At 33.4% G+C, this 21,331-nt stretch overlaps 1 protein-coding gene across 2 annotated transcripts; it reads left to right on the top strand.

Annotated features, from left to right (window-relative positions):
- The first annotated feature begins 674 nt into the window (after positions 1 to 674).
- On the top strand, positions 675 to 20,811 carry LOC124936208 (DNA annealing helicase and endonuclease ZRANB3-like). Of its 2 annotated transcripts, XM_047476689.1 has the most exons (25): positions 675 to 1,138; positions 1,593 to 1,952; positions 3,068 to 3,200; positions 3,641 to 3,816; positions 6,360 to 6,433; positions 6,648 to 6,683; positions 6,772 to 6,862; positions 7,195 to 7,254; positions 9,533 to 9,707; positions 10,381 to 10,577; positions 11,910 to 12,011; positions 13,891 to 14,001; positions 14,669 to 14,734; positions 14,799 to 14,897; positions 16,043 to 16,073; positions 16,191 to 16,294; positions 16,372 to 16,485; positions 16,611 to 16,697; positions 17,073 to 17,387; positions 17,496 to 17,683; positions 17,752 to 17,854; positions 17,933 to 18,078; positions 18,719 to 18,798; positions 19,688 to 19,860; positions 20,605 to 20,811. In XM_047476689.1, exons 1-25 carry the CDS (start codon positions 746 to 748, stop codon positions 20,794 to 20,796), a joined length of 3,606 nt encoding a protein of 1,201 aa, XP_047332645.1. In that variant the 5' UTR covers positions 675 to 745; the 3' UTR covers positions 20,797 to 20,811. The 2 variants fall into 2 exon arrangements, with proteins under 2 accessions (XP_047332645.1, XP_047332644.1); XM_047476688.1 differs by having other exon boundaries at positions 676 to 1,138; positions 16,043 to 16,294.
- Positions 20,812 to 21,331: the final 520 nt, after the last annotated feature.

Genomic DNA, 21,331 nt, shown 5'->3' with positions numbered 1-21,331 from the left:
CAAATTGAGATCCAATTCCTAAAACATTTAAGATTAAAAATTAAAATTAAAATTAAAATTTCAATGAAATTTAAATTAGTGTGTTTTTATAATTCTCACCCCTAGAAATTATAATTATAATATTTTTTTTATATTTCTTAAATAAAAATATTATTATTTTATCATTTATAACAGAATTAACATATTAATTCGATAATTTATTTTTCTGAATTTAAAAAGTTACAATGTGATATATTTATTATTCAAATAAATATTTTTTTTGAATTTAAGAAATTAAATGTGAAACCAATATTTTGGTTTTTTTAAATTAAATTAATATGCTTAACTAATATATATATATATATTTTTTTTTGGTGAGATCGACTTCTAAAAAAACTTTTTGATACTTGAAATATCCTAACGTGTTCAGTGAAACAAATATTTTAATAATATATATTATATATTTAAATTATTTTTATTAAACATTTTTCCAAACATAAAATTCTAATTAAATTACAATTTTATTTTATCGTTTTTTTTAACAAAATAAAAAAAACAAATAAACTAAGAACACTTTCTTATTTTTTGCTATAAAAATGAAAGAAACTTACTTGCCTCAATCTGGCGCTCTTTGCAAAGTGTTCGTCCATTTCGAACTGACACGCCCCTTGGCCATCAAATTCTCTCTTTCTCCATATCTAGATTTCCGTCAGTCTACCGGCAGTCGGAGATTTAGCCGAAAACTCTCATGCCCTAGAATTTCGTCATGGATGGCGATGCGATGACAGAAGAACAGAGGCAGAGAGCCGAATCGAACCGCCTCGCTGCTCTAGCCAAGCGCAAGACACTGGAAGGAGCTACCGCCACCAGACCCACCACTACCGCCGCCACGAACTCGAATCAAGACGTATGGAAGCTATTCAAATGCAAGAAAGTTAATTTGCAGCAGTGTGTAACTTCCTCAAGAACCAATGATGCCTCCTCCTGTAATGACCAATTTCAGAAACCACCACAAGTCCCTGTTCCTGTTGATAAATTTAAAGCTAGGCTCGAAATATGCTCTCCTGATTCGTTCTCAATAACGCCTGCCCCCTTGAAGGGCATCTCCTATCCGGGTGAAGCTGTATGCCTTGAGAGACTGAGGGAATGCCTAGCAAATGTATGATCTTTTCCTAATGCATGATTCTTCATCGTGATTTCTTGCACAACCATGCTCGTAACATTAGGATTTGTTTCCATGAATTTTGAATTCCGGTTGGAAAACATACTACTGAAACTCGCACTGTTTTCTACGCTATCCAGCACCCAATTGACCACCAGAGCACCCTGAAGTGTGATGATATCATGTTTCTAATTGCAGTACTTTCTAATTCTCATTATGCATAACAACTTATCTTCCCAGTTTGATGGGTTTGAAATTTCAAAATCAGCTGTTCAACTGTTAGCATGTTATTGTTTTGAAAATTGTCTGTTATGTAGCTGTTATATAATTACGAATCTGCTAGCAGATTATGCTGGCTTACTTTTTAATAGTTTGGTGCGAATAAAAAGGTTTTTGTCGAATATTTCATCTTCAAATTTTTCAAATTTTTTTTTTTTGAAAATTTTCTTAGGTTTTGCTGTCTCACTACACACAACTCCATGGTGGTGGCAAGGCTTGTGTTTACAAACTTGTGGAATATGACGCAGTTTTGAGATGTTTGAAGAGTTTTAAGGGAATTGAGATTGAAGAGATACCCTGGGGAACATTTAATGTTGTTGAAAGGCTATCTCATACTTTTGTTGATGGCGGTTGGATTCCAAGTAGGCCAGAACATTTTTGCGACGAGAAGGTTGACGAATTGCTTAAGAATCTTCCACGGAAACTGCTTGATTCTCTTCTTCCTTTTCAACTTGAAGGACTTAGATTTGGGTTACGTAGAGGAGCTCGTTGTCTTATTGCAGATGAAATGGGCCTAGGGAAAACACTGCAGGTAACAGTAACTATGATACATTATAATGCTGAACCATTTTCTATGCTTTAAACTAATGATGGAAGGAAGAAATGATCATGGGCGAGAATAACTCTATTTTAAGGGTTTCATAATCCTCTTTTTGACATGCCTTCCTTTGATAGGCAGCGACTGAGGAGTTCAAATTAAGTATGCCTAGTTATCTTTATGATTCATTTCAAAGTCTGTATTATAGTGTTGACTACTTTTTCATCAGCCAAACATTTTTAAAATTATGTACACTAAGATTTCTATTAGGTCCATTTGTTGGCTAATAGTGAATTAGATAGGAGGTCTACATGTCGGAGGTCATGGCGGTGGGATGTTGTGGTAGCCTCCTCTAGAAAAAAACGGACCCCCCAAAAAAATGAAAGATAAAGATGTCTACATTGTCATTAAGTGACATGTGGAATAAACTGATTATGAATAACACTATATATTTTGAAAATTGCTTGGTGTCTCTCTAAAGTAAGGAGGAGTCACATATTCACTTAGAAATACCCATACAATGGTTTAAAACTCTGGAATAATCCTTAGATCTTTCTTATGCACTTAAATTGTTTTTGTTCTTTTTGTTGACCACTGATGCAAATACATTTTGTATAAGCAATTGACTCAACTGCTAGGTTGGACATACTGTGTTGTTAAAATGCACGAACTTGATGGTCCGTGTCTTTTCCTTGTAGAATTAATCATTAATTAAAAATGTGTAAATGTATGACTTTTTCTTATATATAATGTTTCTAGCAGTCCTTTTATTTTTGCTAAATTGCTACCAGTCCTTGAAATGCTTGTAGAATGATGTCATTAGAAATCTCAGAGAATTTCTAGGCTACAGTTATTCTCATTTCTCTTAATGTGTTAAAATAATTGATTGTATTGTTGTGTTTCTTTTGGATAAATGAACTATAATGACTTATGAATTATCTTTTTCCTGGAAGGAAGTAAGAAACCTGACATCATATCCTCACTGAAAAATTTCTCAAAAAAATGGCATTTGTCTTCAAATTTGCTTGTTTATTGACTGGCACATATCATGAGTGGTTACTTACAGGCAGTTGCAATTAGTCACTGATTTGCATTCGTTGATTTTTCAGGCAATTGCAATTGCTGCATGTTTCATGAATGAAGGCCCTGTATTGGTTGTCTGCCCAGCTATTTTGCGATTATCATGGGCAGAGGAATTGGAGCGATGGCTTCCCTTCTGTTTGCCTTCAGACATCCATCTTGGTAATTATCTAAACTTTCAATTAGTTTCATTTACTTCACTCATTAGGTGGGTAATATCAGGGCAGGGGTGGGGGGTGGTGTGTGGATAAGAGTTTGTGCGATTTTAGATGATAGTTTTAGGGTTATTGTCGTATTATTTGATAGATGTTCGCTCGAGTGCTCTTTGTTGGTGGTTGTGGATGCAATTGATGTCGTAATGTTTGATTTTTCCTTTTTGTGCTTTTTGGTTAGTGTCTTCATCGTTTGAGGATGCTTTGACCTATTGAATGGTTCTTTTCATCCCTCCTCATTGTCTTCTCCCAACCCTTATTTCCGTTCCTTAGAAATATTGTAGTTCATTGATTAATTGATACTGAAAATTGCTTGTGTTGCACTTTGTGTTATTGGTTGATTACTCAATCTTAATCTCATGCTATATATACTAATTTTGCATTTCCTAGTTTTTGGCCGTCAAAATGATCCTACGCGCTTGGAAAGATGCCCCAGAGTTGTGGTTATTTCATACACAATGCTTCATCATTTGTTGAGCAATATCTTAAAGTTACAGTGGGCATTCTTGATAGTAGATGAATCACATTATGTACGAAGCTCAAAGAAGTTGAGAGAAACACACGAGGTGCTATACTGCTTACTTTTTTGCTTTACTATGTCTTTTGCTAGTAATTTGATGTATCTTACTTTCTATAAGCTGGTAAAGTCATCCAATTCAAGTTCTGACAATTCTGGATGTTGCAGTGCATTTTCCATCCTAAAACTTTCATCTTTTGCTAATTCTAAAAGCCAAGTCTTGGTCAATGGTTGTAGATATTATCTGATACTAGACTGTTGGAAGAAAAGATACTGATGTATATGTGGCAGAAGTTTGATAACATAAAACTATTGAGGATTCTTGTTTAAAGGGAAACTCATCATTTTTTAGCTTACCCTAGGCCATTACCGAACTTAGCCATCTAGTTTTAGCTTGCCTTTAACTAACATACCTTAACTTCCTCTTTTGCGTAACAAATGTGGTCTTTTCATACTACTTGGATGGTATTGACTGAATAAGGGGTATCTTTTTCTTCTTTGTTTTGGCAGTTGGAGTGGAGAATTAGATAATTGATTTCTTGTATGGAATCAAACGCATGAGCCATTAAGCCAAGCTTTAATTCTAGGTGTAAGAGAGTTTATGATAATCTGTTGGTCAAAATCAATGTACAATGTAGAATGAGTCTTTTTCTTTTTGGGGAGGCACGATTTTCCGTGTTAAAATAAAAAGAATAAGGCACAACTCAGAATGAGTCTTATGGGTGGGGTTGATTGTGACATATAACAAGTTTTAAGCTTAAAATGCCCCTACAACTGAAACCTTTTTCAGTTAAGGTCTGTCTTAAACTGAATAGCTTTACATTGCTGCAAAGGACTAGCCTTCTTGTTTTAGTTTTTGATAAACTTCTATTTCCCTTTGCTTCAAGCAGGAGTTTCATAGGTATAAAATTGTTTGAAACCTAGCGATAACTAAATCATTGATCTCTTCTGACATTTCAACCAGTAATGTCCAACCTTGTTCTGTTGATATCTAATGAATTATTTGTTGTCTAGTTTACTTTAGGGCTGAAAATTGCTTATTAGGAATTCATACGTGATTATATCTATGTTTTGGACATTTGATTTGCCAATGAAACTAAAGCTGCTTGGGTTTGCTATGTCTTTTTGTTAGCAATATTGTGTTAAAATGTATTCCCTATTTATTCTCTTGAAATTTATTCTGGCATTATTGAACTTAATCTGGAACTCCTTGTCTTGGAGCACATTGTATAAATAGAACTGGTAAGGGACAGAAAGTCATTCAGATACTCTCCATGTAAATAAATGTCTCATGCAAAGATCTTTTTCTTGTTCATCTTTTCTGTACCTCTGGACTTGATTGTTTTCTAATAAGCTGTAGAATGAGAGGATAATTTATATACATTCAAAACCCTAAGACTAAGAAATAATTGAGTCATTGGAAGAATAAGAAGAAATGAAGAGTAAGTGTGGAAAGTTATTTGGAGGGTGCTATGTTGTTAAAAGTAGAAGTTGTGGAAAATTTCCCACCCTTTATCAGAACCGACTCTTATTTAAAAAGTGGGGGTTAGAAGTGGTTATTATCCTTTTTATAAAATTACTTAATGTTCTTTTACGATCCCTTCTTGTTGTTTTGTTGTTGTTGTCTAGGGTTGGTTTGTGGTGCTTATTAAAGATTGGTCTGCTTAGGAAATGTGCCTCCCAAAAACACATTCAAAAGACATTTTATTAATGAGAAAAAGATCATTTCTACTTGCTGATGGTTGATATTATGAAAACTATACGTATACAATATGAAATCTAGGTTTGACAGCTGCCGATAAGATGAGAGATTAGAGGAGTAGAGAATGAGAATAATTGCAAATCAGCAATTGATAGGAAGAAGAGATTAATTAGAAGAAAAGATTAGAAGAGATGCAGAACGAGAATAGGAAGAGTTAATCAGGGTTACCTGAAGAGTCAATTCATCGGTCAGTCGTTTCTATTACACTTCAGCAAGTATTCAAGGCAGAATCATTCACCCCTTTACATGACTCTCTAACTTCCTTTGCCAGCTGGCAAGGCCAGCTGTTACTACTCTTCTCTGTTATAACTAATGCAGTTACTCAACTGCTACAAGAACTTAAGAACTTTCATATGCTGTGTAACAGCTTATTCCAGACTAAAACCCTGCTGTGTGAATACAACTTATTAACAACAAAATTACCGAAATTACCGAACCTGCCGACTTCGTTAACAATCCGTCGACTTATTAAGGGTTAGAAAACCTAACCCTAAAATCCTCTCGTAACAATGGTCTCCTGTGGACCCAAAACATCAAAATGACATTTTGAGTGAGAGCCCAATCAATGACATTAAGTGGTGTAACAAGTTAAGATGTTCAAAAATAAAGAAAGCCCAAGTAGCAAATGCTTAAATTTTTGAATTAAGTTAAATTCCTTACTTAAATGAGGTGATTAAATTATTACTTTTCTTCTTGCTCAGGGAATGGAATATTTATTTGTTATCTATTCCTTGATTGTAGAATAATTCTTTACATACTTTAAATTCACATTTTTATGCTTCCTTAAAGCTTTTAGATTGCCTTATTGTCTCCCTTTTACCATATGACAGGTAAAAGCTGTACTTGATGTGTCCGCAAGGATCAATCGAATAGTTCTGTTGTCCGGGACCCCTTCTCTGTCAAGGTTATATTATTATACTTTTTCTAGTGCAAAAATGTCACCACATTTGTTTCTTCTTTCATGCTATTCCAAAAAAAAATTCTCCTGGTCCCAAAACTATTTCCCTGTTAGCCTTTTTATACCTTTAAATGTCTTATCAACTTATTTTAATGTTTCTATGTTGTATGCTCAATGCACGCTAACCTGGTTTTATATGTGCCGTCCTAGGTGATTGCAGGCCATATGACATTTTTCAACAGATAAACATGTTGTGGTAATCTTTTTCATCTCCATCCCATCCTACTGGAGTCTGGTGATGATTTAAGTTAGTTCAGTTTGCTTGAGTTGCTCATTTTTGTTAGGCCAGGTTTGCTGGGAAAGGACAAATATGAATTTGCAAAAACTTATTGTTCTGCCAAACTTGTTCAACGTGGCAAGGGGAAAATGTTTAAGGTAATTCCCTTTTATGTCCACCAGTCACCTTTTTGGTTTAGTAGTTAGCATATTCTTGTTGCTTTTAGTGGATTTCCCCGTATGGGAGATATCTTACACTAGGAAAGCAATACTTTGTGCAGCATCTGGTTGTTTTACTCACTTTATGTTATGTGATTGTTCTATCTTATTTGGTCGCATGTATTTTTCTAGATTCGAGATGCCACATTGATAAGTTAATATTGCGAGTTTCTTGATGGTTGGCCAGTGGGGTCAGAAATTTAATGAACTTTGCAGTGATTTTATAGTTATGGTTATCCATATTTTGAGATGCATCTCCTTCCTTCTCTCAGGATTTTTCTAACGGTGTTCGATTGGAGGAGTTAAATGTCTTGCTAAAGCAAACTGTTATGGTATGGTTTTGTTACATGGTTTTCATATATATAAGCTTAATAATGTGGTGTTATTTCTGCTGTTTTCTTACATAATCTTTTGCTAAAATATCACAGTACTTGTTTGCTCTTATGACCATACTCTTTAGTTAATTATTTCAAGATGGCGTCTAGTTTTTGTAATGTGGTCCATGTTTCTTCCTTAACTAATCAACATGTTTGTGCATTGCACATACTAGTTTTTTTACTGAAGCAATTTAACTATATCTAATGATATCAATATTAAACCTAATGAATTTTAACAAATGTTAGATTTTAATTACATAAATCTATAAAAAGATATTAGAACAGCAAAAAAAAACTTATCCATGTTAGAGAATAGAAGTAAATACAGTGTAAATCAAATATGCAGAAAAATACCCGAATAAGTGGAATATTTGAATAATTAGTTAGATAATAGTTGTAAATTATTAAGAACTAAATATAAAGTTATTAACATGCAATGCAAAACAGCCCATTGTTGAGTGTATTTGGTATTTTGTTCCAGGTTTTACTTTGAGTCGTGCAACATGAGTACACTTCTTTCCAAATTTCATCTTCATTTCTTCTGACCATAGTGCAACATGAGTTCATTTCTTTTAACCACATGCATTTTCTTTGCACTCTTGATGTATATTCAATTGGGTTAGAGTTGAATTGATATTTTTGTGTTCCTCAGCTTGTTTCACATCATTCTTTTTATTTTTAGCTTTTTTTAATTGTTATTGGTTTTATTTAAAAAAAGGCATTGCCTTTTCCCAAATTTATTTAGTTTTTGACATAATGCACGGGGTTCAATTATAACTTCTTTTGAGGTGACGTTACTTTAAGGTAATTTAAAATATGCGATTTCTTCCCATAATGACTAGGTTGTGTATATTTCTATGGCTTATATGACTTTTAGGCATTGTACAAGTTACGGTTTTCTTATGATGAGTTCATAAATGTTGTAACAACCTGGACTCCTGGACATTGGCGAAAATTATACACTATATACACCTTAGGCAAAATAATTGTGCCATCACAAATAAGTCCACAGCTGCATAAGAAGGTAAGTCCAATAGCTTCCCACTTTGCATTTCATTACCAATCCTAGTCCCGTTCACACACATGGCATTTTGTCCCCGTAGGATTCAAGCAGTGGTATGTGGCACTTTGTTCCCGGACCAGTTATAGATCCCTTTGGAAAAACAACTAGGATAGAAAATGCAAGCCCCAAAGATACCTAAGAAGGTAACTGTAGCCAAAAATCATCACAGTACGAATTCATACTTATTTTTTATGATTTCCCGACTGACTAGAAAGGGATAGTGAAGAACTAGAGAGAGAGATGAGACAATAGAGGAAGAAAGAAGACTTAGATTGCAAGGGAGGAACTAAACATTCAATTCATAACTTCTATCTTGCAGCTCCCTTGACTTGGCCTAACTGCTGCCAAGTTAATACAACTGTTATTTAATTACATCAGTTTGAAAGTTTAACTAGTTACAACTGCCCAAATCTTAGATTCTATCGCTACATGCTATCTTATTCCTTTTATGCTATGTCTTCTTGGTTTACCCTTACAGTATTTGTGAATGACATCAAATGTTACATGAGATACAAATATATAAATAATGTATGTGAAAGGGAATAAATGAGATACATATTTCCAAATCCATTAAACATCTAGTGGAAGCATGTGGACTAAAGCCACATGCCTAAATGAGAAGGGATAAGATGATGAGTTGTCATGAGGTTGCATGCTTGCTTGTATATATAATTATATATTCAACATTTTCAATGTTGAATAATCCGGCCTAGTCAAATTCAGTTGTCAAAGAAAGAAGTTATCGCATAAGTTCTTTGATATAAGTCTTTCTTGAAAATTGATGGAGAGATAAAGAGAATAACAAATTATGATAAATGAGGGAGAGTAGTCGAGATCTTTAGCTTGAAATCAGAAAGAATGTGTAAATTCTATGAAAAAACTTGCTCCTCCAAGGCAAGTAAAAACTAGCTGAGTAGAAATGCTTAAGCCCTAGCAGTCTTTGATTTTTATTTTGAATTTAGGAAGCTAGCACCACTAGTTATGACTCTGATTCTAACTTAAGACGTTATAACTGGGAATCGAACCCGTGATCTTTAGTCTCTTAGACACCGACTCTTACCACTTGAGTCACCCTAGTGGCTTAACAGTATTGATTTATCACCATTGTTTTCTCAAATTTCTTTCCACTGATGGAAACTGACTTTCAGATTTATATGTGTTCATTTTTAGATAAGACGCTTGAAGCAGCATGTACTGATGCAATTGCCACCAAAGCGTCGACAGCTCATAAATTTGAAATTGAAAAATTCAGATATTGTTTCGGCAATAGAGATGGTAAAGAATGATAAATCTTCTACAGATGCTGCAGAAGGCATTCCATCTGAGGTTTCTGAGGATGTTGATGGTAATGCTGCTGAATTTTCTCCACACTTGCAGTTTTCTATAGATAACTTATACTCATCTTTATATGCTAAGTATTTGAGGTTTTGCATGATTTATATAATGTTTTGTCAATTGTCATGTTTCCTGATCAACCTAAATAAATTCTCACTTAATTTTTCCTGCAGAATTTTCGTTCCTGAATCATGTAGGCACTTAACTTTCTGAATTATTTTTCTACTCCCACACATAATGTCCTCCGGAATTATCAACTGTTAGAGAATTACTAGAATGGTCATTTGTATTACTTATGATGGATTGTCCAAAAGAATGTCAATTCTGATAGAAATATCTGAAATTTCAGGATTTGTGCCACATGCTTAGTTTGTTCATGCTTTTGCTCCTATTAGGAAAAGAGGGTTTTGTACGGGATGAGAATTTTATGATTATTTTTTTAAAAAAGCTCAACTTTTTATTGAAATGGAGAGTAGAACGCAAGCCTAAACAGTTTGCAGAAGAAATGCTTCATATCCTTAAATTTTCCTTTTCTATCAAAATCAGGACAATAAAGAATTTGATTGAAGCAAATAGAACCTTTTGATAGATTCAATGTAAAAAATTGAAATTATGTATGGACTTTGGGTTGAGCTTACCATTCTTGTACAGTTTGTCTAAGCATCTCTGTAACTTTCTTTCAGATGGTGGTGGGTGTTGTGAGTATTTGAAAACACTCTCCAAGCAGGTGATTGGAATTGCCAAACTGTCAGGATTTCGTGACTGGCTTTGCATGCATCCAAGTTTTGCTGGTTCAGATGACGCTGATATGGAAACTAACCATTCATGTCAAAAGATGATAATATTTGGTCATCATCACAAAGTTCTTGATGGTGTACAGGTGAGCAAACTTAGTACACACAATGTTTTTTCCTATGGAGTAATTAGATCTTTAAATACAAAACATTTCATGACTTTTTGTTTTAAGTTGCTACAGTTGACAAAAATATGTCGGTATTAACATAATGTTTAAATATGTGGTCGCTAACATTTTTTCTCCTAAGATTAGGAATTAAGATGTATACTTTTTTGGGGAAAATATTGAACTCATTTGGCATAAACAAGAGTCATACGGCACCCTTGAGTAGCAATTATTGGACGATACATATGCAAGTTATGTCATATCAAATTTGGACTTAGTAGTTGAGGTTTAAATCTTTAACGCTGGACGCTGAATGTGTTTGTATAACTCACGCTATAGTGGAATTCACTTTGCACATGTATCATTAAGTTTCTTCTGGTGTGGGGAAACTATGCTTAAATCTTCTAAAGCTAGAGAAGGGGTTGTCCTGACTTTTATAAAAATGTTGCACATGTGTGATAGTACTTTTGGTCTCATTGTAATGAACTTCAACTTGGTTACAGCTCCAAAACTGTAATGGGAAAGTGCTTCTCTGGCGGAATGAAGTGCATGTTAGTTAGTCATTCTAAAGTAATTAAGACATGTTCAAACATCATTGATTTAAACAGGAACAAACAGAATATAATGAAGTTGACCTGAAATGATTTTTGATTTCTTACCTGATTATTTTTGTTTCTTTGAATCAATTCCCATAATGTAATTTTCTTGTTGGAGCTCTGGAGAACATAATAGCTAAAGTGCCTGGCTGTTGTAAATGTGGAAGTAGCTCTGATATCTTGAAGTGAATAGATATAAGAAACAGTTCTACTAATTTGCGTTAGATTTAAAATTTTAAAATGCTTTATATAGTACTTACAGACTAGAAAATGAAATACTATCAGGGAAATAAGGAAACATAACTCTCATAAACTGGAGATAATTAACCACTTAGGTATTGACTAGTTCCTCCATTTAAGGGATTAAAACTCTTAAATCCAGCCTGGATATCAGCTTATTTAGAGTTTATCATAGAGTTTCCGCCTATTTACAATGTTTTCACATTATGAAAGGTCCGTGCATGGTATGTTGTTACTGATGATACCATTTATCATCTTCTCCTAAGATAAAATTAGCTAGCTTACAGTAGAACAAAATTTCTTCTCATGCTAAATGCAACGAGATGAAAGCATACATATAAGAAGCCACATTCCATCATATTTCTTTGCCATGTTTCTTTTGAATGTTAAACAGTCAGTATATGGTGTTATTATCTTGGATTGTCATCAAATGAGTCTTTGTTTTATGTTTTTCTATATTCACTTCTTTCTGTAGGAGTTAGTATGTGAAAAGGGGATTGGATTCATCCGAATTGATGGAACTACTCTTCCCAGAGATCGACAATCAGCTGTGCATTTGTTTCAATCATCAAGAGAGGTATGCAAAGATTCTTCTTTCTTTGTCTCCAGAAATTGAATCTGTTTGGAAATAGCTAGAGTTGAGTTTAGATGTTGGTGCATGTGATTGCTTAAATGGGAATTTGGGTGTATTTATTTGTGTATGATACTAACAAATGTTAGTTTTTAATTGGAAAGTAGAGGATACAAAACATTCTACAGTGTGTTTTGAAATAAGCTCATTTGTTGAATTATTGTACAAAACATTCATGTCATTGTACACGAAACACATGTTTACCTCTATTATATTCATTATAAAAGTAAATAATCATTCTAATTTGAAGTTTAGAAGAATAGTTGTTTTTGTTTCATCAAGAAACAGTTATGTAGAATTATCTCTCTATCTTTCTTGGAAGGAAATATGAAAAGTCAAACGATTCCGAGAATGAAATGTTATCAGTAGCAAATCCATGGGACTAATTGATTTGCTAATTGATTGAAGATTTGTTGTTGGTTGTCAAATCAGTTATAATTCATATGATTTTTTGTTTAAATCATTTCCTTTCCTGCAAATGTAATTTTCATTATTTAACACTAGAATTCTTATGTACTGAACACAAGCAATAAAATTCTCTCAAATTTCTACATGGTATCAGAGCGAGTTTTTCCATCTTGAAAAAACCGATTCACAATTTTTCGCTGCCTCCTCCATTGGTGTAATTAGCCATTGGAGGATAACTCAAATGATTCTATAATCTCATATTTTTCTAAAATTGTTTATCACAAATCTCAGTGCGTTTTTTTTTGGCAATTTTGTCGTTTCGAAACTGCACTTCAGTCGAATCTGTATCGAGCATCGTCTTCGTGTCTCGACAGATTTCTTCCAACATTTCATCTGTCCAAAATTATAATTTTTCACTTCAAGAACCAAGAGCCAAGAGCCACTCCTCTAACTAAGTGAATCATGGATTAAAATCAATCAAATTGAAAGAATGTCATCAACATTTCCATCCTCTCCACTCTCATAGCTGCCCAAGGCCTTTCCTATTAGGTGGTTAACATTCTCATCAAAGCTCTTCTCAAGTCGATTTGAGGAAGTATGTGGCAAGTTGGGTACTCTCAATATCTTTTACCCAACTCGAGGGAGAGTGTATAATTATCTCTCTATCTTCCTTGGAATGAAATATGGAAAGTCAAACGATTCCGAGAATGTAATGTTATCAGTAGCAAATCCATGAGACTAATTGATTTGCTGATTGATTGAAAATTTGTTGTTGGTTGTCAAATCAATTATAATTTATATGATTTTTTTGTTTAAATCCTTTCCTGCAAATGTAATTTTCATTATTTAACACTAGAATTCTTATGTACTGAACACAAGCAATACAATTCTCTACATATTTTCTCTCTTAAATTTCTGCAAGTTATTATGGATGAATATAGTCGGGGAAATTACAGGGTAATTACTAAAATAATTTGGAAGCCTAATTCCTGCTAAATAATGTCTAAGGGTATTTTTGAATTTTTAAAGAGAATGATTCTCTAGTTATGATATAGATATACTTGTAACATATATTGTCATGCATATATCTAATGCAAATATAAAGAATTGGCAAACAAAATTATAGACATCCAGGCAATTTAGGCATAACAATAATCATTATGGACTTTATCCCTTAAGTTTCCACGAAAATTATAGACATCCAGGCAATTCGAATAATCTGTTCTCTCATGGTTCACTCTAATCTAGTGGAACCATGAGAGAACAGATCATCCGAACTTTTTGTGCATGTCTCCATAGAGGAAAGAAAAGGAAGAAAATCCAGTAAAATCCGAATAATTCATATATTTGTTCTAATTTCTTACCATTATTTTTCTATATTCCCTTTATTTAATAATACAATTTAATTATTTTTCAGGTAAAGATTGCTATCATTGGGATCATGGCTGCTAGTTTTGGAATTGATCTATCCTCAGCAGAAAATGTTGTGTTCCTAGAGTTGCCTTTGAGCCCATCTATCATGCTTCAGGTGAATACTTCATTTCCTTGAACATTCAGTGCTAGATTCATCTTCAACATATTATTGAAATATTTACCTGTACTTTTCTCTTACTGTTTGAAGCTTTTCTAGCTTTATCTAAATATCTACTATGTATTGAGGACTATTGATTCTAGTAGAGAATTGTTTTCATGCTAACATTTCATTAGTTTCTCTTTTAATTTAGTATTTTCCTAGATCCTTGTTGGTTTTAGTGTATCAGTTTGGTTTCAATATAGTATATTCTCATAGAATTGTTTTTTCACATTGGGTGCAAATTAATATAATTATCTTGTCATTAGTTTTTCGGTTTTTCCATATGCAATTCCTTTATCAAATGACATTTTGTTCATTATGCACCAGTTCAATTTATCATTAAATAACACTTTATTCAATATGCCTGTATACTAATTTTTGAAACTTAAATATCCTTTAATTGCAAGGAATTAATGCCTCAATGCAAGAATATTCTAACATATCATTATTAGCTTAAAAACACACTATCTTAGTGGAATTGCAAATAAAAAAACTAGTGGCGGGGGAATATGTTTTGGCATATGGTTTCCAGTTATAGTCTAATAAGTATATTTGTAATTGTATATTCTTTAATTTTCTTTGCATGGTTAATTTGTGATTAATGTGTTTCTGACTTTTGAAGGCTGAAGATAGAGCTCATAGGCGAGGGCAAACCAAGGCAGTTAACATATATATCTTCTGTGCCAATGTAAGAGTCATTGACGAAATATTTCTTTCTATTGCTTGAAGTTTACAAATTTATCTTGTTTTAGGACACTTCTGATCTGGCATGTTGGCGAAGCCTTAACAAGAGCTTGAATCGTGTTTCGTCCACCGTGGATGGAAAGTATAGTTCTGTAAGAGGAATTGAGGTAATCTCCTTGAAGCTTGTCTTTGGTGTTTACATTTTTGTGACAGTGACAAATTTTCTTTTACTGCATTATTTGGAGATTCTTATGTGTTGTTTTCTCGGGTACAAGAGGTGAAAAGATAGAGATAATTTGTGGCGAGACTACAGGGAATTGGGTTGACATATAAGGAGATGTGATAATAGAGAGAAATATTGATTATAAAATAGACTACTTCATTTGATTGATCATTACTTTGCCTACAGAACATTGGCCAATGTAAATAATAGTAGCAAGCATAATCCTAGTGAAGCTCTATTCCTATTCTAATTTGAATGAAATCCTATCTAATCTACTTATTGTAATTCAAGTATTATCCTATTTAACTAATTATAATTGTCTAATTAAATCAGCATAACTATCATATTCTTGTTTGCTCTAAATTTTCGGTCACATGTCATCTTTGTATGTCCCTTCATGCCTTCATATTTATCTCATATCAACTTCATATACCTGATTTTGAGATGTTTTTTCCTCATTCCTTCTAATACAGAGAACAGTGATGTGCTTTCAGTCCAACATAGAACTTGAGATGGTAAAGATAGGGAATCAACACCATGATAGGGTCAAGTTAGGGTTAGTTAGTAGTGTTCATCCTTGATGTCTTCTGTTTACCTGTTCCTTTTGAAAATACTTTCATGATTATTAAATTGGCTGTCATCTTATTTACTATCTCTTCAAGCTGATTGCACAGATGAATTGATATTTGATAAACTTCTGGAAAGAATATCAGAATACACTGATGAATTTATTGAGCAGCATATGCTTACCTATTGACAATATCTTCCCAACCACCAATTTGCCACAATTTAACATGCATTCTTAAACTTAATATAGCCTCTATTTTTTCCTGAATAAATTGGGCTATCTATCTCAATCTTATGCTTCCATCGGGAGTGGTCTCATGCAATTATATTTCTTTATCATATCCTTCCTAACCACTTCTACTTGGTCAACTTTGGGTCTACCATTTCCTTCACTTCTACTAGATTTAACTTTGGGCTGCAATGTTCCCAATCTCTTGGCATTTTTTTTGCAATAATTTAACATTACATTTGTATGCTTCCTATCACCATGCTGTTAATATTTATTTATTGCTAAAAAAACAGGTTGACAGAGTTACGAGTATAGGGATATCAGGTGAAACAGATGGAAATTCAAGAAATCCGAATTTTAAAGAATCAAGATCTATTGGAACATCCGGAATTGAATCAATGGTGTCTTCTAAATCGATCTCTGACTTTAATTTATGCACAGACCTTGACAAAACAATTAATGAAGGATCTGAAGTAGAAAATACAACTGAAGGACAAAATGTGAAGGACTGCAGTTCATCTCATGATGACTTGTTTCATAATGAGGTTTGTAGCATTTTCCTCTTACAAATCGTCATTGCTTTTTTACTTTGTGCTATGTAATTTTAAATCAATTCTGCCAGGGGAAACAGGCTATCATGATTTCCAATCACAATGGAACACTAAAATCAGTTCAAACTGAAGAAGGGAATGGATCCATTGAGAAGGATCTCAAGGACAGTGGTAACTCACTAAAGGTGCCACTTAGTGACCTAGACAATTATCAACAAGCTGGTCATTTTGTGCTTATCTGTTTTTTGGTTTTCTTGCTTTTTCACCCCTTTCCTATATTCTTTTAATGCTAAAATGTTTGAAACTGCAGGCTGAAAATTTAAGACACGATGAATGTTGTGCAGTGATGGATGTTGATTCTAACATTCGTATCCCAACTGAATCTCTACGTTTTGAGGTAAGATCTAGGTATTTACCTAAGCTTATTTGTCATGTTTTTGAAGTTGAAGTGGTAGTTGTTTCTATGTGCTGCAGTATCATACCATTATTTCATAGTTAATTACTTTATCACCTTCGATCAAAGTTCAGGAGCTTATTTATCTTTATTTATTTTTTATTTTTAAATGATATTTGCATCCAACAGGCTGTGTCATGATATTCTTTCGTGGCTAATTATTTTCCTTGATCAATGATTTTAGTTGTTTTACAACCATCTATATGAATTATTTTGGTAAGACATGTAAAAAGTGCTTCCAGAAGGATAGTTTGGCTTCTTAAAAATTGAAATATTATTATTGTCATGCTATAATATTTTTAATCATACCTGCTTCAGGTGAGCCAGTATACTAGAAGAATCCACATATACACGTGCCATAGAGGAACTGATTCAAGGCCAAAACCTTTGTTTGAAAGTTTTTGTCCAGAGGATCTTGAGGTCCCACCTCCTCCTGCTAACAATAATAAGGAGAAAGCCATCTACAAATGCATCAAGGATAACCCAGCTTATAGGTCTATTCTTTCGGCATTTGTCAAAGAGTGGAATAATCTCACACCCATTCAACGAAACAAACTTCTTGCTAAGCCTCTACAGCTTCCTTTGTCCTTTGAGTTGTACTACTTGAAGGAACACCAAAATCATAATAGTGAGGTTTGCCCTGTACCTTGTCAATCACTTACTATTGTCTGTCTCCCTTAATTCACCTTAGCTCTTTTAGTTGTTTATATTGACATGCTATGAGTTATTTGTCTTTAATAGGGACTTCTGAAAGTAGGAAGCAATAGGCGTACAACACCTTTGGACGAGATAAACTCTGGATTGCCATTAAATGCTGTCTGGAAAAAGGTCCATCTGCGCAGTGGTCACGGTAAAAGAGAAAAAGAATACAATCAGGGTTGGAGTGTCATGGATGAGCCACTATGCAAATTTTGTCAATCACCTTGCCAGTAAGAATTGTTAAAATTTATTATTGCTACAATTATTTGGCGAGTTTTCATTTATTATTGATTTTCAGGAGTGAACATGCCAAGACACCCGAGTATTTTGAGGATCTCTTCTGTAAGTTGGCTTGCCACGAAGAATATCGTATGCGAACAAGCAACAACTTTCTTAGACGGGTTCGTTCTTAATTTGCTTACATGTTTTTCTTTCTTTTAGAACATGAATTTCATCACTGAAATATTTTGATCATCCAGGAGCTTTTTCAAATTGAGAAAGGTGTTTGCACATTTTGCCAGCTGAACTGCCACAAACTTGTGAAAGACATAAGACCCTTGTCACTTGAAAACCGGCTGAAGTACATAATGAAGGTTGCGCCAAAATTGTCCGAGCATAAGAAATTGTAAGCTACTGGATCGGTATCTCTCTCTTACTAAGTTTAATGAATTACGTGTTTTCGTTAAATGATCGAACATGCCAAAATTCAGTTATTTGAAAGTTTAATAGGGGAATTTGATCTAAAAATTTTTGTCATGCAGAGGAATGGAAGAACTCACTTTTCTTTGATAATGTTTTTCTATTTCTTCAATATTCCTACCTATCATCCACAAAAGAAATCTTATATGAAGCACACTCAAGAGGTGTCATCTCTCTTAATATTTAGCCCATATCCCCATATGTTCAATAAAAGAAGTTTTAAGCACCAGGAGATTTAAAGTTTTAAGCACCAGGAGGTTTTTACACTTATATGATTTCCTACTACATTAATTTAAAATTTTGGATACCTTTGCAAAAGTGTTGATCCAGTTCATTTATGTTTTGACTGCTTCAATACACTTGTGATTTCTCCATCTGAGAACTATAAATAGAGTTGTTGTGAGAATGATTTCTAATAATACAAATAAGGTGTATACCAAGTGTTGAGCATTGTTAATTGAACAACTCAACCATCAAGTCAAGTTTGACTTGGTTTGCTTAAATTATGATTTTACTTTATTTCATTCGTATGTTTTTTCTGACCAAATTTCTGTTATACTTTCCAGGCTTGACAAGCTTGTTCATCATCCAACTGAAGGCAATGCATGGCATGCAGATCACACGATAGCTGTCTACCTTGGAGGAGGTATTATAGTTCAGTATTTGCCTTTCTCTATTTATATGCAGATTAAAGTCACACACCTTTCTTTTTAGTACTTTCCGTTGCTTTCTTAAGTTGGCACCTCTAAGAGTAGTTTCCATCTGTACTCTATATAATTGTTACATAAGTTCATTATGTTAAATGCAAAGTTTAGCTTCTGCTGACTATACTATTCCAAAGAGTTAGAGCACTGATTTTTTTTGAGTTCCTCAGTAGTTTGTAACAAATGTAGAAGATGTTATATACCCAGATTTATCCCATGACTTTTTTTTCTTCAGCAAAAGAGCTCAACTTTTTCATTAGAATAAAAAGGAACGCAAGAAGCTTTCAAACATTACAACATGGTGAAAGGGGAAGACAAATACAAAATAACAAAAGAAGTGAAACAAGGCAAAACAAAGGCACAAGAGAGTTAAATGTCAATAAGCTCAAAAAATTCTCATCCAGTACAAAATCCCCTTTTATGAATAGAAGCAAACACGTGAAGCATAAACCACACCAAAACTTTTCTTTTGAAATGTTCTTCTTTTCATTTCTTTCCAAATTGTCCACCACATAAAACACTAGATTTGACCATAAGTTTAACTCTGTTGCCTCAGCCTCCTTAATAAAGCTAGTTTTGCTTATCCAGATTAAATTTGATGTTAATGGGAGAAAACATTTATATTCACCGGTAAGCAGTCATCTTTTAATAAACTGTTTGATAATATTCATTTTATGTGTCCTTATTCTACTTCTGTATCCCATTTTACATCATAAAACTACTCTTCTACTCTTCTGCTGAATTAACTGTTTCTCATTACAAATCTCACAATACACTGTTGCTTTGAGTACCTATCCTTTTAACTTTATACTTAATTCTTGCATTGAATAGGTGAATGTAATCTAGAGAATATGAGGACACTTTGTGTAGCTTGCCATGCTGAGGTCACATCCGCTCAATGTGCTGATCGACGCACAAGAAAGGCCTTGGCCAAGAAACAAATTAAAGCTGTCATGGATAACCTCAAAAAGGGAGACGGAAAACGAACAGATTCTATTTCTGAGGTATTCTATCATTCGTGTAGAGACTAGAGTTTACTGTTAACCTGATATTGAATAATAAATAAAATCCAGTTCATATACATAAATTGCTCCCATAAATTAGACACTATATATGTTTCGGCTCATTGGAGCAGCAGGAAATATAACCAAAATGAGTATTTTAATAATGGTGTGTTCTATCCTAACTTTGTTGTTTCACACCAACATTCCATGTAGAACAACACTTTGTCTTCTATCTAAATGTGATGTCTTTTCATTAGTTGTAAAGCAAGTCTTTCAAGACTCCTATAATATGAAAATAATGTTCAAAAGGAATGAAGTTGTTGCAAATTCATTTAGTCGAAGATTTGGGGGTAAATTAGTAGATATGATTGAAGATATAATTTGTATGATTTGATTGTAATTTATATTCATACTTACTCATGTACAACAAAACATTCAATACGAAATTTACTGTAGCATTGTACATGAGTAAGGGTCAAATATATACAAAAGTTCTTTATACTACATAAGAAAGTAATTACAATCAAATTATATCTTTTGATTTCCCTCATATCTTCCTTGTATGGTTATGCTGCTTTTGAACATTATTTTCATAATATTCTCCACAGATAAGAATGAATCTCAGATGTATGAAATGGAAGAGAATATTACCTTGAAATTCATATATATGTTTTATCCATAGTTGAATTAACACTTGTGATTTTGGCTTGTTCTATTAAGATGTTTTTTTTTTCTTTCCTTCAGAGGCAAGAAAAAACCATAGATGATCATCTCCTAGTTATGGTTCCTGGGAGCGCATATTCCATTACGACGAAGAATGATGATGCCACTATTCCATTACAAAAAATGATGGCACCTGAAATGTTTGCATATTTTCCTGCTCCTCCGAACAAAGAAGATAAAAGTGGAGATGAAGATGCGGTATCACTCCATTAATTGGTAGTTCCATTGATTTTTTATGCCATTGACATTCTTTTTACAGTATCTAATTATTGTCCATTTGATTGATATATCGAAATAGTTTGGATGTATCCATTTCCTTAACAACTGGATCTGGTATTTGAGAGTCAAGATATGTGTTCTTTGTAATGAGAATGTACGACCATATTTGTTATTACATTATTTGGATTATTACCCTAAAAATTACACAGTAAAAAGAATTACTTTGTTTATATGTAATGTTCTTAACTATCTTAGTTTATATGAGATTTGTTATTTTATGATTCAAAGAGCACCATTTGTTTATCGGATTCTTAAAATTACAATAAGTTTACAAAGTTACACACAACTATACTAAATACACGAAGGTTTCAAGTAGTTAAGAAGAATCAACATTTCTTATAATTAAAAATCGCCTGGAAGGGGGCTAGAGTTTAAATGTCTGGGCTTTTAATGGGTTTTGAGAGCCATGTGCAAGTTTTTGTGGGTAATGGGAATATGAAGAGGCGTAATTTTATAAATTTATCTCCCT

This window comes from Impatiens glandulifera, chromosome 4 (assembly GCF_907164915.1).
Source record: "Impatiens glandulifera chromosome 4, dImpGla2.1, whole genome shotgun sequence".
Classification (NCBI taxonomy): domain Eukaryota; kingdom Viridiplantae; phylum Streptophyta; class Magnoliopsida; order Ericales; family Balsaminaceae; genus Impatiens; species Impatiens glandulifera.
This window is presented reverse-complemented; position numbering and strand designations above follow the sequence as displayed.

Excerpts from the sequence above, each read along its gene's own strand:
- LOC124936208 (XM_047476688.1), top strand. The coding sequence starts at position 746 with ATGGATGGCGATGCGATGACAGAAGAACAGAGGCAGAGAGCCGAATCG. Across the intron at positions 3,817-6,359 it reads AGTTGAGAGAAACACACGAG|GTAAAAGCTGTACTTGATGT; the intron begins GTGCTATACTGC and ends ACCATATGACAG. Across the intron at positions 9,708-10,380 it reads GGTTTCTGAGGATGTTGATG|ATGGTGGTGGGTGTTGTGAG; the intron begins GTAATGCTGCTG and ends ACTTTCTTTCAG.